Source organism: Xyrauchen texanus, chromosome 23, assembly GCF_025860055.1.
Source record: "Xyrauchen texanus isolate HMW12.3.18 chromosome 23, RBS_HiC_50CHRs, whole genome shotgun sequence".
In the NCBI taxonomy this organism is placed as follows: Eukaryota; Metazoa; Chordata; class Actinopteri; order Cypriniformes; family Catostomidae; genus Xyrauchen; species Xyrauchen texanus.
The window spans coordinates 31909579-31927705 of NC_068298.1; the positions used below are offsets into that span (position 1 = coordinate 31909579).

The window sequence follows — 18127 nt, forward strand, 5'->3', positions numbered from 1 at the left end:
ATCTCACACTGCTGGTATGTTGTGCATAAAACTCTACTGGATGTCCCATGCCGGTGTCCTTAAATGATGCAAGGGCCGAAGATGATTATGCCTTGTTAGGAGGAATTATTTTTGGCTCAGTCCCGGGCGTAGACCGATCAAAAACCGTTTCCCAGTCCGTAGAGAGAGATTGAGATTAGAGAGGATAGACAGAGCTGAAGCTCTTCTCCCATCAGATAATAATACTACTGCTGCTGCCGCCTTCTCGGGCCGGGGTGGAAATAGAAACCGAGACTTCAAATCACAGGATGTGTGAATAAACCAGCCAACAGCGGGGACCTCCGGAGCAGAGCAAGTATATGTTAGCGGATGCTGTTCATAAAGTGTCGGTTACTGCTTTGATTGTATTTCAAGCCGGGCTGTCAACTTGTTTCGTTTCGCTCGGACACCGAGTTTGAGCTGCATCAGGCCGCGGAGGTACGAACTCGAGGCTCAGGCTTCACTTTGCACTCATTTTTCTAAGCGCCTAACAATTGAAAGGTGAAGTTAAATGTATTTTTAGTTTTCAAACGACCTTTTAACTGTGCAGAGTAGTACTTTGGTGGACGGTATCATAAACTGAGGCGGTAAGCTAACCAAAGAGGGACAATTTGATATATATATATATATACACACACACACACACAGTTTTAGACATCTTGCCTAATATTATTTGCAATTTTATATAATTTATGTCAGTACTTAATTAACTAATCTTAGTGTGTGTTTTTGCTATAATCTGTGGCTGTGTGTCAAAACCTAGTGAGCTGCCTACCTAGGCAGCATTATAGGCGCGTTCTGCTCGTTAGGAATGCACCTGTATGATGTCTTACAATGCTGACTATCTAGTGAATTTGACATCATGCAATTAAAAGTTGCCCATGCTTAAAAACCTAAGTGTTCAGTGGCTTTTTCCATTGAGATCCAATACGATATCTTTTACAAGGCTTTTGTTGAAATGACTATCGACGTGGTCTGTGGGTCAGTGACAATATAACAACACATTTTCCAGTTCATTATTGATTATGAGTGTTGGTCGTCATATAAGGTGATGTTCAGATATCATCATTCATCTATATAAGTGTGCAGTTGAATCACTCATTAGGATGTACTGTGAATGAAACCGTGTTGGACAGCAGGAGACCCAGGAAGAAAAGAAGATTATGTCTTGTGTAATGAGGCTTGTGTACCAGTGACTCGAGGTCAGTGGTTTTGGTCAGTGTTACAGCAAACACAGGTCAGTAGGGGGATGGGTTTTAGAAATTGTATACAGAAAAGAATACAAGAGAGCTTACTGTACTTAAGGTCACACCCTTTCCTTTTGAGTTAGATGTTGTGACATAGGGCAGCAAGAGAATGATCAGGTTTCAACACGAAGTGTACACAGAAGTAGTTTTCGCAATACAATTGCATTTTCACACATGATGGTATGTGTTATTTTGTGCATGTGATCAAGCTGCTTGTACAGGACATGGAACAGGTACCTTCAAGAATGGTAGGTGCAGACATGTGGTCAGATCACGTCAGTTCATATCTCATGTGTGTGTTTATCTCCTTCTAGATACCGATCAGGCCTGCTAATAGGAATCAAAAACGAGGAAGGCAGCTTTTAAGAAGAACACACACTCATCAGTTTCATCCATGTGCCTTGGAGGAAGAGGAAGGGCTGCTTGGGACACTAAGTAGGGTTAAAGTGGTTTTGGACGCTGATGTGTCACCAAGACTTGGAGTTTTCGGCCCTAGACATGGATAGATCATGTGCATTTACAATGGTGGATGCACACTCAGGTGCAGGCGCAAAATTTTTGCGTACATAAACCTCTGAAAACTGTTACATTACCATATGGATATCCAAACCTACAATATTCAAGTGATTGTGACCTGGGAAACCCATATTTTCTCCTCTTTTATTTTTTTTTCGTGTCCAGTTGAAGTTTCCTTCATTACCAAAGTCTGAGCATAGATCACCTTGGGCTGGAGAATGAGCTCTCATTCAGGCCAAGAGACATCAAGAGCTGTGTTTGTTTTTATTTTGTATTTCTAGTTGCTGTCTTTTTTTAAACGGATTGTTCCAAGGGGAATCTCGACTCCTATTTTCTTTTTATTTTCTTTGATTTTTGATTCATACTTGTCTCATATTTCTGTTATCTTTTATTTTTAGTAGTCTGACGTCATGCTCACATGCACTCATCTGCTGCGATGCTTTGCTTTGAGAGATATGAAATCAGTCTATGTGCGAATGCCTGAACTCAAACTGCTGCTTCCCTTGAGCTCTTATTTGTGTAACATTGGGCTTATCAGAGATTTGCACTAAAAGAGCTTTGCTGTCACTAGAGTTTCTTTATATCAACCAAATTTTGTTGCATTCAAGCCATATGAACTTATTTTTTATGAAACTAGAGCTAGTTTTATATTACAGTGCAGTCATAGTATCACATATTACGTATATATAAATGTAATCTATTTTTATGTGTTGGCACAGACATCTGTGGAGAAGCACGTGCACTATTTTAGGGTCACGTTTTATTTAGAAAAGGAATGCACCTTGGTTTGTAAGAACATAATCCTCTGTATACACTTTTTTTTTTTTTTTTTGTTCGTTTGTTTTTTGCAACACCTGCTCCACAGAAGTTAGTGTTACCATGGCTACATGCGGTTCTCACTCTCTGACCGCTCCTCCCTTCCCTCTGTTTTTGTGACGCCTCCAAATGCCTGTGGGTCTCAGTGTGGGCGGGGCTCTCGGAGACCCCTCCCCATCCCTGCCGTTCCGCCCCAGTCGCTATGTGCCTGTATCGGCAGCAACAGCCTTCCTTGTTGGGGCCACAACTCTGTTTCTCTGTTTCACGTAAGCAGAGATTCATACATTCCTTCATACACAAAAAAAAAAAAAAAAGACCTATTGGCTCACAAGCATAATGTATAAAAATAAATAGCTTCTACTCAGAAATGAACATATAACACCTTTAGCTTTACTTAATATTCATTAATGTGTAGTGTGTACAACACAAAATAATTTTAAGGTTATTCTCTCACCATTTACTCGAAAATGCACATAAAGGCAGCATAACATTTATCCATAAGACTCCAGTGGTTTAATTCATATCTTTAGAAGTGATATAATAGGTGTGGGTGAGAAAAATATCAAAATTTAAGTCATTTTTTACTGTTAATCTACACTTTCACAGAATGTGGAAGTGACGTTCACATTCAGCCACCTACTGGTTGGGGTTGGTCACAGGTGGAGATTTATAGTAAAAAAGGAGTTAAATATTGATCTGTTCAAAAAAATAGTTTTATTCAGTGTGCAAAACTCTTTGAATTAATGAGTGTTAAATAAAATGTAATGAGAGCCATCTCTTTGCAGGTGTCCTTGGCTATCAGAGCGTTTCTCCTCTTCCATTCCACTCTATAATGCTGTTGTCTTCCTCTTTACATTGGCCAATTTCTATATGGCCACATTCATGGACCCAGGCATCTTTCCCAGAGGTATGCATTTAAGTTTATATGTATTTAATGTGAGTAAACTGTCTTTAAATGTTACATGAGGTGTGCGACGGCGTTAAAGCAGTGGTTTCCAGTCTGGGTAATATGCTTTGAGGCAGTCAAAGATCCATAAAATGTGTTCCACTAAACATAAAACCAGTAGGACAGCATGTCAGCTTCCTTGTCTATTTCAATCTGATATAAGCAAAATCTTAATTAAAACATAAAAAGTGTCCCACTGTCCCAAGACATTGACATCCTGGCAACTGTAGCAAAACATTAAATGTTGCTCTACCAATCAGAGTCCTAAATGGCGCTCAACCAACAGTTTGCACAACCGGGTGAGGATGAAGCGCACAAAACATATTCTGCTTCTAACTGAGGTGCGCTTACGGTCGCGTGGTCAAGTGTTTCTTGAATCTTAAAAATTCATTACATTTCTGCAAAATCGTAACTACGCACTGCAAGATTGCATATTTAAGATGCATATTTTGTTGACATTTCATGCTTTTTAATGAGACCGTAAAGCTGCTGCAGGGCTGTGAATGGGGGTGGACGGTATACTAGTAGAAATCAGTCAACAGGTAGAAGTTTCATTTCCAGATTACCTTTATATTATTTTATCTGCCACTATACTTTTGTGTTATTTTAGCATTTTTCACAGTCTTAGATGAGAGTGCTCTACATATACATAAAGTGTGTGTGTGTGTGTGTGTGTGTGTGTGTGTGTGTGTGTGTGTGTGTGTGTGTGTGTGTGTGTGTGTGTGTGTGTGTGTGTGTGTGTGTGTGTGTGTGTGTGTGTGTGTGCGCGCGCAAACATTATATATATTAATAAGTATTTAATGTGTATTTGGGGGGGTGGGGCATAAACTTTCCATGTCATTCCAAACCTGTGTGACTTTTCTTCTTCTGTGAAACACAAAATGAAAAGTTTGTCTTAAAGTTGACACTGCTCTTCTCCATACAATAAAAGCACACAGTGACAATGGACAGTCCAGTTCTAAAAATGGCACACAAAATAAGTCCATAATTGATGTATATGCAACATATTTCTATAGACCTAGACATGAATGAGATTTGAGAAGACATACAGGTTTGAAACGACATGAGGGTGGATAAAAGATAGAATTATTATTTTAATGTCTGCATGAACTTACCATTTGATGAGGTGTACTGAAATTGATGGCATGTTGGTGTGCATGTGTGTGTTCTGCAGCTGAGGAGGACGAGGATAAAGAGGATGATTTCCGGGCTCCGCTTTATAAGACGGTGGAAGTGCGGAGCATTCAGGTGCGGATGAAGTGGTGTTCCACGTGTCGCTTTTACAGACCACCTCGCTGCTCACACTGCTCTGTGTGTGACAACTGTGTGGAGGTACACACTGGATTTTCACACTGAATAAAGACTTCAGTGTCTCGTCTTCAGTCTTGACCAGGCCAACACAGAATCTGTGTGCGCAGAAAGCTTGTTTATTCTATTGTACATTCTATTTCAAAATAATTTGGCTAATTGTATTGTCTTAATTTGATATCAATAAGACTGTAGTACTCTCAGCTCAGTTTGACACATTTTACTATGTTTAAATCTATTCCATAGAATTTTGAAATGTATAGAATTTCCCAAAAGCATTAGTGCAGAAAATGTGAAAAATGTCCATTGAGTTCTGCTTATGTCCCAAAAGAAATTGTCAGAAAAAGTTAAAAAAATCCACAGAATTATGCACTTTTCTCTGCAAAATTTAGCTCAGAATCTTTTTTTAGAAATGGGAAATTCCATAGTTCCCCCCTCCCAAAATGTGTTCAGAAAATGATAAAAAATCCACTGAATTCCACAGATTTCACCTAAAAATGAGAGGAAAAAAAAAATAAAATAAATAAAAGTCAGCAAATTTCTAATGATTTTCCCCCAAAATCGGCACAGAAAATGTTAAATATTCTGCACATTTCTCCCCACATTTAGCACAGAAAAAAAAGCAGAATTCCACAGATTTCCTTTCAAAATTTGCACAGAAAATGAGAAAAAAGTCTGTAGAATTCTGCACATTTCCCCAAAAAAATTAGTACAGAAAATGTGCAAAAACAGTCTGCAGAATTCCTTACATTTCCCCCCAAAATAAGGGCAGAAAATGTGAAACGAGTCCACTGAATTCCACAGATTTCCCCCCAAAATTAGCACTGGAAATTAGAAAAAAAAGTCCACTGATTAGGTCTTGCCTGGTCTTGATTTAATTTTTTTTTATGTTCTCATATTTTTATTGTCCATTCACACGTGTGTGTGTGTGTGTGTGTGTGTGTGTGTGTGTGTGTGTGTGTGTGTGTGTGTGTGTGTGTGTGTGTGTGTGTGTGTGTGTGTGTGTGTGTGTGTGTGTGTGTGCGCGCGCGCGCATCTAGGAGTTTGACCATCACTGCCCATGGGTAAACAACTGCATTGGGAGGCGGAACTATCGTCATTTCTTTCTGTTCCTGCTCTCTCTCACTATTCATATAATGAATGTGTTTGGCTTCAGTCTGCTCTATATCCTCCATCACACGAAGCAATTGGACCAAGTCAACTCTGGAGTCACGTATCCTTTGTAACACACTTGCGTATAAATATGCTTGTTTCTTTCACATACACAAATACACATTGCCCAGTTCAACAACATACAGCACATCCTTAACACTCCACTCAGTATGGCAGTGATGTGTGTATCTGGTTTGTTTTTCGTCCCGGTTGCGGGACTCACTGGGTTTCACATTGTTCTTGTAGCCAGAGGGAGAACCACCAATGAACAGGTCTGTGGGTGTGTCCTGTGTCCACACTGTATGTTGTTGGTCAAATAGATTGCTGTTTTTGTGTTTTAATTCCGGAGTCATGTTCTCAAATTTCACTCTTAGGTGACTGGGAAGTTCAGAGGCGGCGTTAACCCTTTCACGCACGGATGTTTGAAAAACATTGCACATGTGCTTTGTAGTTCACAGGCTCCAAGGTTCACAAGTTTTTTTTTCTGTCAAATAATTCACTGACATTGTGATGACCCCTGATTATGTGTTGTGTGATCTCTTTTTATGGACTTGTAATTGTTTATCTGTCTTTTTGTGCAAAGGTATCTCGGTCGGTTGCGAAAGCCTCATTCTGTCCAGGTCCAGCCGCCGTTTCTGCGTGCACCACTATCTGAAGCCCAGCTAGCAGCTAAAGTCCTGGATAATGGAATCCAGCAGGTACAAACACATTGCCACACAGTTTCATTGTGATCATATTAATGGTTGGTTATTTTTAGAAACAAGAGCTCAATTTGGGTAAAGTTTAGCACCTTGTAGGGTGTTTTGGAGGGCAATGTGTTTCACTGTGACACCACATTTTTATTTTTGACTCAATCTCAAGGTTTGAGGGGATTGTTTTAAGTGGTGTAGCCAAGTGGTTAATGGTCTGGGGTGGTAAATGAAATGTTGCAGGTTCAAAGCCCACAAGGGGTAAATCTGTGAACCAATGAGCCCTTGCACAAGGCACGTAACCTCTTGGGTGACAGTCCCTGCAATAAGTGTGCTAAAAGTCGCTTTGGATAAAGGCATCATTTAAATAACTAGTCTCTATATTATATAAAAAGTAGGTTCAATTAAATCCCTTTAGTTGATTAGGCTATTTTGCTTATATATATATATATATATAATATATATATATATAATATAGATATGATAGATGTGTGTGTGTGTGTGTGTGTGTGTGTGTGTGTACCTCAGTCTAAAAGTAGTCTGGAGATAATGGAGAGCCAGTCCACCGATGCTGATCCCCCTCCACCACCTAAACCAGAGCACAGATACCCAGGGCTGCCTCACACGCAAAATGAAGGTTAGTGTACAGACATAAATGCATCACACACTTCCGTCAAATTATAGTGCACTTGCAGTGTGCCTGCAAAGCTTAGTTGCTTGTACATGGTGTCCACTGGTTGTCTAATTATTCCTTACGCAATTAGTCAGAATTTAGGCCCGTATTCACAAATATTTTTATTGTACCACAAGGAGTTCTCCAAAAAGTTTCTAACTAAGAGTTTTTTCTTAAAAGCTATTCACAAGTTTTACTTGAAATCTTAATGTAAGAGTAAGGCGGAGTTGACCTCATTGCTATGGATGATTCCAAATTTTATTAGCATGCTCTTTTAAATCTCCCAAAGTGATTGGTAGACAGGGAAGTGCAATTTAGCCACCAAAATCTTCACAGACAGATACACAGGAATATTTACAGTATAACAAATATGATAGATGGATGGATGGATGGATGGATAGATAGATTGATTTATTTATATTTCAGTTGTTGAACAATTTTTCATCCTGTGTTGGTGCAAAGAAACAAGCATGCATCCCATCTATCAACTACACCAGTTTGCCCGCGATGGCCATCAATGTTGCCCCGCCACCATTAAGCTGACAACGCTTGCCTTTTTACAATGAGAGCCTACAGGAGTAATGTGTTTTGAGTAGTTTTAAGCAGGATCAAAATGATCCAAAAAATTAAAAACTTTGTTGCAGGGTCACTTTTAATAGTAACACGAGGTACCTAGAGAGGATACATGCAGTGTTTTTTCCTTCTTTTCTATATAAATGTTGAGAAGATCATGCTATGGATTAAAGTTTGTCATTCCTCATTCCCAAATGAGCATAGATAACATCAGCAAGGACACCTACATTTACTCCAAGGTAAAATAAAGCTAACAATCAAACATTCATTCATTTACGTATTGATTCTGGTCTTAGTACAGGTGATAGTCAATAAAGTTCACCGCATCAAAATGAGTGTGTTATAAGACGTTTTAAGCAGTTCTTTTCACTTGCACTAATGTTATGAGGTTTGTAATCACTGTCAAGTGACTCTTTTCTCTTTATTTTACTGTGATGATCGTTTGCCTCAGTTCTGATTAACAGTCTGTACAGTTTTCAATCAAATTACTGTGTAATTTAACAATTTATTTTACAAAAACTTCAGATAAATGTTTTACAATGTCACTCTTCATTCCAGCCTACGTAATAATATTTTCTATTCCATTCATGAGAATATTTCGCCAAATACCACGCCATTCACAGCATTCTCCCAATCATTCCAATGAGGAGTTCTGCAGAGCTTGTCAGAGTATGCAACGGTAGCCGGGGGGGGGGGGCATATCGAATGGTCTGTTGATCCACGCTTGACAGTTGAATTTTTTCCTGAGGCCAGTTTCAACCCATTTACACTCTGGTAGATGGGAGAGGTAACTGCATCACCTTTTTATATTTTTTTCCCAATTTGGAATACCTAATGTGCTCTAAGTCCTCGTGGTGACATAGTGACTCACCTCAATCTGTTGTCTCTACGTCTGAGACCGGCAATCCGCGCATTTTATCATGAGGTTACTCTATGGGACTCTACCCTCCATAGCAACCGGGCCAATTTGGTTGCTAAGGAGACCTGGCTGGAGTCTCTCATCAAGCCCTGGATTTGACCTCACGACTCCAGGGGTGGTATTCAGTGTCTTTACTCGCTGAGCTACCCAGGCCCCGGTAACTGCATCTCTAACTAACTTGGCAATAATGAAAACATCTTCGCAACTCAGATGATACATTTTTAAAGTCAATATTATAATGTTTGTAATGTTATATTATTAAAATCATAGACTCAAGTGTGATTCAGATGTTACCTATTTAAAAGAATTATGTCATAATTATATTCTAAAACATTGTTTTTAATGTGGATTGATGATACTAGGCATGCTTCAGATCATTTGTGAGACTCTTTTGGATGAGAGGTTCTCAGGGTGACTTCTAAGCTGCCGTGGATTTAGGAGCTACTTTAAGCATTAAAATACTTCATGAAGTACTCTTATGCCTCTTACACACAACACGACTTTCTAAGATGTCAGATTGGGGTACATTCATATTAGTCTAGTCATGGAAGTCGTAGAGTTTTCAAATTAAACGTGGAATCGGCGACAGGGGTGAACAAATTACAAAATATTTAACTATTGGCGAATCCCCTTCAACTCTGCCTGGACTTCAAATTATGTTTCACAACAGAGTACATGCAAAAAGTGATTCAAGATATGAAAACAAATGCATGATCATATGTTATGCATTTCAGAATATGATGTGTGTTTTTAATCATATATTTTATTGGTTACAATATGAAAAATTACCTCCTACTGAAAAATCTACGTATTTGCTTACCTGACTGTCCAAGAGAATTGTCAATTACTCTCCAAATCTTCTCTTTCTCCACCCGGTTGTGGAACAGTTCAGAGGAAAAGGCAAATCGGCACTGGCGATCCTGCCAATTTTGCTCCATTTCTTCGGTACAATGAGACTTTCTTGATACCGCAGCTATGCTAGTCCATGTTCTGTTGCATGTACATCAGGACTCCACCCACTGAAACTTCCTGTGCCCCGTTTCTTGCTCTCTCATTGGCTGTTGGTCAACACTGCAGTTGTATTCAGTCAAAACACATTTCACATTGCATGATTTGGAATCGCAGACAGGTCCAGATATTTAACATGCTAGATATATCATTGATTTCGGCGACACGTCTGTGCTTCTCTCAGATCTCGTCTTTGATAATTAATATATTGCGTTCGCCGCTCATGGGAGCGAGCTCTGATTTGCCTATGATTTCGGGCTTTTGTCGGTGATCTCCACAAAGCTGATAGCGAGTGAATATGTGGCCTAAAATCGTGTAGTGTAAACTCTGCATTAGAGGAAAATTTGAAGAGTACTAAAATTAGGAATGTCACACCCCTAACTTTTAAGAGTTGCTCCGCGTTAGGAGCTACTTTTAGACTGCGATTCTTTTGTGAATACGGGCCCTGAAGACCAGTGCTATTCATTAACGGCGCATTATTGTAGTGTATAGCCTTCGGCGTGGTTTTTAAAAACTAAGGATATCCCAATACTGTTGGTCCTATACCGCACTCATGTACTTGTACTCATGCTCCTAAAAATGCTCCGATACCATTCCTACAATTGTACTTTTCCAATGTACTGCACACCCACATGAGCCATGTGACATAAAGCAGTTTCTTTGTTACATTTTCTAGTATAATGTTCTAGAAAGAAAAAACTGCCTGTTTATTATTTTTATATAACAATTCACTTTAATTCAGGATTTAGTAGTTTCAACATGCTCATATCTTTCAATCAGAGTGCAGCTTGCTGACTGAGGCTCAGCCCACCCCTTCATTATATAAATACAGGCCGGCTTACAGCAGCCCAGGAAAAAAACCCACAGCCTCAACACATTCCAGCAAGGTAAGTCAACATGCCGTACATGTAAATACTCACAATCCCATATGGCGAAACTGTAACACACAATGGAATTTGCAATCTGATTTACGATCAGATTTTTTTTGTTCAATCCAACTTTTCTTTGCATAATATTTTTTTGTTTTTGTTAATGCATTGATTCCTTTCTTTTGTTATTGTGCTTGAATAACACAAATCAATGGCAGTCAGTCAGCGAGTAAGTTTTAGATGTAAGCTATTCGTTGTTATGGTGTGTTTTGCACCGTGCTCTTGTGTTTTGTCATCTCGATTCTCCAATTGTTGCATTCAATTCAAACCGTTCTGTATAGATTCAATGAATCTAGTGTCAAATCCTCCTTGATGTTTGCAACATAATACTTGTGCTTTCATACATCTTCAGTCACTTTATACGGTGTGGTTTGCTCAAACTTTCAGTTTTGTGTCATCATTCATCTCTTTGGTAATGCTTCAGCTGTCGGGAATGTTTGGTGTACTCTTTCTATCTTTCTTTTTCCTCTCAGATGAGCCGAGGGAACAGTATGACCGAGTCTCCCTCAGGTCCAATCACCACCGGCCAGCCCAGCTGCCGCTCAGACCCCAGTTTGTCAAGCCAGGGGGGTGCAGGGTGCCGGAGGGGAGGGGAGGGGGCTAGAGTAGGCTCAGGGGGGCTGGGTGGGGCCTCTGCGTTTGGTGGGCGTTCTTATCCTTCTTTTACTGATACCCTCCTCCAATCAGCAGCAGCCTCTTGCTCCTCCAGCCTTCGCTCTGCCCACATGGCTCACAACGCCCTTGGGCCACTTATTTCTGAGGGCACGACCACCACTAGTTATAAGAGTTTAGCTAATCAGACGCGCAATGGCAGCCTGTCTTACGAAAGTCTGCCAACGCCCTCCGAAAGCCCAGAGTTTGAGTCTGCTGCTCATGAGCTGTCCCCACCCAGACCACAACCTCCGAACTCTCTAAGCACAGCACCAGGGGCCCCACCTATTTTGGGGTACACTTCCCCTTTCCTGTCTGCTCAGCAGAGGGAGGGCTCTCTCCAGGCCTGCCCTGCCTCCTTAAGACCCTCCCCTAACAGAGCTTTCCTGCGCCCAACAAGCTCACCCCCTTCTCGGGCTCCACCCCTTTCTCCTCGTGCTCGCTCATTGGGCTCCCCTCCTCCTGGTCCCGCCCCTGGCCATACACCTCTGGGCAAATCAATGTCCTACACGGGTGGTGCTGAAGTACAACACCGCCCATCTAGCTCAGGGGGCGGGACTCCAATGCCGAAGTGAGTAATCCCTGTGGATTTTAGTCGTCTCTCTTAACCCCCCCAAAAAACTTGCACGCCTGTGTCATGGTCATGTAGAAGTTTGAATTAATTTGGTTTGCTCTCTTTTCCTCTGTTTGTTCAGTAACACTGTCTCTTTCTCTCTGTAACCCATGGCTACTCTACTTTCCAGTAAATTTCTATATGCACCCTCCATTTTTCTCTGCCCTTCTGTCATTTTTTTCTTCTCTGTCCTTCTCTCTCTTTTTTACATTTATTTGCTCTCTTTTGACCTCCCGCCTCTCCTGCCTTGTGGCCATAAGGATGACTCTGTCTCTGTGCTAAGGTTTGGCTCTTTTTGCTTCTGCAATTTTTATGTCTTAAAAGTCAACATGAAATCATATTTCATCTGTGCACATTATTACAAAGAAAAAAGTTTATTTATTTGCCCCACCTCTGAAATTAATTTCCTTTTTGGATGATGTCACCAAGGCAGTGCAGGAATTGGTTACATGCACACATCAGCTAATTAAAAAGCAAGAAATCTGCATTTACATGGTATTTGAAATAATCGTGCTATTATCCGCTTTTGACGTCAAACCGTGAAGAGGCATGTGCGCAACATGTGTGCACATTGGATGAGCCGGTAAGAACGCTGGTTAAGGTGTATTAACATAAAATGCAAAATCGGCATAATTGCCAAAAATCCACCCATTTCGATGGGTTTATTCTTACACCGTTTATGACCTTACACCAATAAAGGAAATTTTACAAATAAAGCAATGTAAAGGCACGGTCACATTAACTTTTGAACAATGGAATTCCACAGGCAAAGAGGGTGTTGGTAGATGTTGAAAAAATAGCTGCCAAGTAGCCTCTTTTTAATGCTGCGCTTTATACTCTGTGAGAGAGAAGTTAAAAAGAAACTCACCGCTCAAATTATATTACTGTCCAATGTCAATATACAGTTTAGATGTGAACGAAGCAACTGCCAAACCACTATAGATGGTCAACTGCCAAACCACTATAGATGCAACTTCCTATTGGTCAAAGCTGCAAATTTACATGTAAAAATTCATCAAACGTTGATAAGTAAATTATTTGCCACTGGAAATCCATCGCACGAAATTCACGATGGGAAATTCCCAATGAGATGGCTTTATTTCGCCCGTGGAATTTCGACATGTGAAGGTAAATGTTACCGCGCCTTAAGAACATGTATGTAAACGCACTCAATGTTAACCAGTAGCCAAATAGCATTTAATTTTTTTAGGCTGCTGTTGTAGGTAATGCAGCCTTTTTAAAATCAGTAGAAAATAATTTAATGCTGGTTAATGGTAATGTAATAAAGGTCACCGCAATACTATCAAATAACGATAGATTCAGATGGATAAAGTCCAGATTTGCTCATCTGATATATGTGGGCAACTGCACTTTCGGGTTCTTCAGAGCAGCTGCTTGTAATTGTGGATATGAGCAGTGCTGCCATTTGAATATTTTTAATTCTAAACCTTCGCTGCCAGTCAGCAGCATGACACATTCGCGAGAGCGTTCAGTTCACATGGTCTCTCGCGTTGGCATTTTACGGACGTAATCTCACGTTCACCTCTAGGTTGAGTCATCCAGGATAAGCACACAAATGCACCATTGTGAGTAAAGAAAAATATAAATACAGATCTAAACCAAACCCAACGAAGCTTCTGTACAGTGATCCTCCTTCTCAATTGTAAACAACTCTGCTCTTCCGGTGTGTTGCATGTGCGTCAGTTCTCGTATGAACACGCCAGCATGATTGTCACACGCACATACCGCTGCTGACTGGAAGTGATGGTTTTTAGTTATAAAGTACTTTTTAGCTTTTTCCCAAGTGGCCAATCATAATTCTTTTGAGGAAAGTTCAAATTTACCAACAGCGGCTGTGGGGCAAAGGCGATAACAGTGGATGGTAATATACCATAATTTATGTCAAATCCTGAAATATAAAGAAACCCAAATCTCAAATGTTCTTAAACAATCGGTTAGGGTTAAAAACAATGAGCCCTTTTTTCGCCATTTCCAGCTTAAATTGAAGTTTTGAATAAAGCGCCCTTTTAAAACTTAACTTTTCTAGGGTGCCAAAAGAACCCAGAGGTGCAGACATCAATCATTTTTTGTAAACAGCAACTAAAATATGTCATATTGTGGATGTAGTATGGGTTGTCATGTGAATGCCGTTTCATGATGACTTTATAACTAATGTGTGAGAATATGTCTGTTGCTTGCGTTGTCTGTCACATTTAAAACACACATCCCTACCACATTTTCAATGCATCCCATGAAACCGTGTGCTTGGTCGTATTATTATTTTTGTGCTCCATGTACGCAAGTTTACTTACATTTTTCTCTTTCCCCCCACTCCAACCAATCAGCTCGACTCTTAGACAAAACATGGCCAATCATAACGCCCACTCACACAAACCTGCTGGAGGGGTGAAACCTGCTGGAGAGGTGAAGAAAGTGACTGGTGTTGGAGGAACAACCTATGGGATTTCAGTATGAATGACTCACCTAAGAATGAGGATTCACACAGCAGTTTTACACTTTTGAGCATGAATCAGATGGATGTAGAGCTGCTCAACCACTCATGCAAAACAATCGTACAAGACGTAAAGAACTGTTTCCAAGTCAAACTTCATCAGTCACTGTGGAGGACATAATTGGTGAAAATGGACCAGTGAAGATGAATCTTACAGCATTTTGTTTTATGAATGTCAATATGGTAAACAAATCACAACTTTTTTTAGTTATTTAAAGAATCATTTGGTACCTTAATGTATTACCAATTTGTACACAGGACTGTCAATGATCTCTGAATATTCAGCCTTAATAGGCGAGACCATGTGAGACACACAGTCATGGTGTGTAATTATAATGTCTAATGTATCTTTGACTTCAACAGAAACCACAGGCCTCACAACAGTCAGCCAATAAGCATTTGTAATATTTACTACATTAATCATTTTCAGTCTTCATATTCCACAGCCTCTACGTTATGCAGAATGTTTACATTGTTTACATTTCCATACAAAGTGAATGGGGATGGATTCTGTCAATACCCAAAAATGACCTAAAAGCACCTTGTGTGCAGTATTCCAAGTCTTCTGAAGCATTGCCACAACTTGTTAGAGGAACAGAACGCAATGTACTGTAGGTTGACTGAAAATTGTCCCCTCCACCCCAGCTCTCATTCAAATCTCATTTGCACTTTCACATTCAAAACTGTAACATCACGTTTGGTCGTGACACTGAAGAACCAATACCATTCGGTATCACTGATGTCAAACCTGGGCTGGCATAACACATATTCAAGAATAAATGTACATGAAATGACAGAGTTTTCATTTTTAGGTGAAATAACCTCTCTTATCTTTTTTCTTTTCTCCATAATTTTATCAGAATATAATTTTATACAGGTACAGATGTATTATTATAAGTATTAAGTTTGATAAAGAACATAGTAAAAATAAGATGCAGGCAGAAGATGTATGATTGTTATTTTACTTGATATGGTGTTTGTCTGATTTAAATGGCTGCATCAGCCGAATGGATTTTATTCAGCCAAAGAGATGATCCTGGTCATGGACCCTGTTTCACAGATAGCACACTTGGTAGACGTTACTAGAGCACAATGTTTAATGGAAAGTTATTCTGTTATCTTAAATACCGAAGATATCATATGCAAAATGTAACTTTTAAGCATTGTCCTGTCCAGTCCAGAGCCATACTCTCTAGATACACTGTTAACCAATCATAAGAGAGTTTATTTATTCAGATGAGGCCAGTCCTTTGGATCCTTGCGAGTACATGCTGGTTGTGCATGTAGATTGTGACTATGTTTTAAAAGCCTAAATTTATTCTTCGTCTATGTAGTTGTTTTTTTACTGGACATTAGTTGAAATAAACAAGAGTACAGTGAAGCAGAATTCCAGTCTTTATCTCCTCCTAGAGATAATGTATAAGGTTGATTGTTTTCGTGTGATTGAATGATTGAGAGTGAAGTTGTGTGTTAATTTACCTGACTGCTGTACAAGAGCACATTCCATCTATAGTTTTGGTTCAGCAAACAGGTCGCCCATGTATGTTTCACATGTTTTGTCTGGCTTTTGAGGTCTAAGAACCAGTGACTGCTGAGATATAAACAGCTAATGAGAATGTTTTTTAATCTTTTGACATTTCCACCATGGCCTTATGATGTCTTTTTAACTGTAATCAAGGGTTTGAGAATGGTCAGTCTGCGTATTGGCTGTAAGAGGTGTTGATTAGAGGAGTTTGTTGAGATTTAGGGGAAGAATGCAGACTCTTTTAACTCTTCTGTATTGCCACTGATTCTGAGTCACACAAACAACACATTTTCAGCAGAATAATAAATAATACAAGTTTGAACACAAGGTGAGTTTCCTCATTTCAAACCATGAAAGTGAACAAATGCATTTATGTTCTTGGCAGCATCCTAAGCTTAAACATTACTTAAAACATAGTTATTGCTGAACAAACCTGTACATAATGTTTATAGGTTAATTATTCTGAATTGTTTCCGGCCTACCTGAAGGACATCACCGGACCCTTTCTAGATCCCCTTTAAAAAATTATTCTTTCTTGCGGAACACAAATGAAGATTTTTAGAATATTTTGTTTTAAGTTAGTGTACTTGTGTCAGTGCTTGTGATGAAATATAATGATAATTAAAGAGAAGTTTTGATGAGGTTGAAAGCTTTTGTAAATATACATCAGTTGCAAAACTGTGCCCCCTTTTAAGGTTCATTACAAAAACAATATACTAAAAACAGTGAACTTTTAGCACATTTATAGTTTTAAATATTCTAGACCATAAACAAACCAAATCAAATCCACAAAAACATATAATCTCTGGCTCTTGCAGAGAGGGGAATAATAAAATAAAGCAAATAGTAAGGACAATAATCAAAACACTTTGTATATTTTTCAGTTTAAAATAATATACAATCACATTTTTATACCATTGGTAAGCCAAAAGAAAAATTGTTACAGTTGCATTATCCTGTGTAGTATAAAATAATTAATCTTGTACTTTACAAACTAGATGAACTGTTTAGAGGAAAATATATTCAAGTCTAAAAATCTAAATGTTATAACAATCCAGTTCCCATAGTCAAGTTATTTCTATCAGGAAGACCTGCAGACTTGAGTGAAGTTTAAGATGACATTTATTTGATGATATAAAACAGAAAAGTAATGTCTCTCTTTGGCGGAGACCCCGTCTGGCGGTCCAAGGAAGTTGTACTCGGAACCGTCATATCCAGCGGAGACAGAAAGCAGGGGCGAGGAGTCTACCCCCATGCAGAATGGGACTCAACCTGTGGTGGTGGGGTGGTGGAGGTTGCCGTGTTAGCACACTGAAACAGTAATGTGATATTGTGAGGAGATTTATAAAGCAATAGCTTACATGTGATTGGCTGGGAATTACCCAGCTAATACCATACCAACTTTATTTGTTAAGCACTTTACAACAACCAAAGTTGACCAAAGTGCTGTACAGAAAAATATACATAGACATATGTACAATTAATAAGCATACAATAAAAACATTCAAAGTAACAAACACAATCAAGTAAATAAAATCGACATCTTACTAGGTGTCAAAAGCCATAGAGAAAAGATGGGTTTTAAGAAGGGTTTTAAAAACAGATAAAGAGGCCTGCTTAACATGCAAAGGCAGATCATTCCAAAGTCTAGGTGCAGACACAGCAAAGGCACGGTCCCCTCTGAGCTTACGCTTAGATTTAGGCACAGTCAGGAGCAGCTGATCATCTGACCTGAGAGCGCGGACGGGTTTATAAGAGTGTAGAAGCTCAGAGAGGTATGGCGGGGCAAGACCATTTAATGATTTAAAAGCAAATAACAAAATTTTGAAATGGATCCTAAATTGAATAGGCAGCCAATGTAATGAAGCTAAAATAGGGGAAATGTGCTCATGTTTACGTGTGCCTGTTAAAAGACGTGCTGCTGCATTTTGTATCACCTGGAGACGGGTGATGGAGGACCCACTAACCCCCACATATAGCGAATTACAATAGTCCAGCCGTGTAGTTACAAAGGCGTGGATTGCAGTTTCAA

At 39.5% G+C, this 18127-nt stretch overlaps 2 protein-coding genes across 5 annotated transcripts in view; one reads left to right on the plus strand and one right to left on the minus strand.

The window, feature by feature from the left end:
- The first annotated feature begins 21 nt into the window (after nucleotides 1-21).
- On the plus strand, nucleotides 22-15366 carry zdhhc5b (zinc finger DHHC-type palmitoyltransferase 5b). 3 transcript variants are annotated; one of them, XM_052089251.1, is made up of 13 exons: nucleotides 22-456; nucleotides 1580-2863; nucleotides 3383-3504; nucleotides 4718-4875; nucleotides 5892-6064; nucleotides 6173-6275; nucleotides 6378-6469; nucleotides 6587-6701; nucleotides 7221-7329; nucleotides 10646-10752; nucleotides 11268-12016; nucleotides 12319-12341; nucleotides 14404-14542. In XM_052089251.1, exons 2-12 carry the CDS (start codon nucleotides 2727-2729, stop codon nucleotides 12338-12340), a joined length of 1887 nt encoding a protein of 628 aa, XP_051945211.1. In that variant the 5' UTR covers nucleotides 22-456; nucleotides 1580-2726; the 3' UTR covers nucleotide 12341; nucleotides 14404-14542. The 3 variants fall into 3 exon arrangements, with proteins under 3 accessions (XP_051945211.1, XP_051945208.1, XP_051945209.1); XM_052089248.1 differs by lacking the exon at nucleotides 12319-12341 and having other exon boundaries at nucleotides 14404-15366; XM_052089249.1 differs by lacking the exons at nucleotides 22-456; nucleotides 12319-12341 and adding an exon at nucleotides 923-1498 and having other exon boundaries at nucleotides 14404-15366.
- Nucleotides 15367-17012: 1646 nt separating this feature from the next.
- LOC127617311 (sideroflexin-1) overlaps nucleotides 17013-18127 on the minus strand; it is a 28403-nt gene continuing 27288 nt past the window's right edge. The window contains exon 13 of one of the 2 annotated variants that reach the window (XR_007967303.1): nucleotides 17013-17367. The gene's annotated coding sequence lies outside the window, so the exon portion shown is untranslated. Of the gene's footprint in view, nucleotides 17407-18127 lie in introns of both variants that reach the window. The other variant, XR_007967302.1, reaches the window with a different exon arrangement.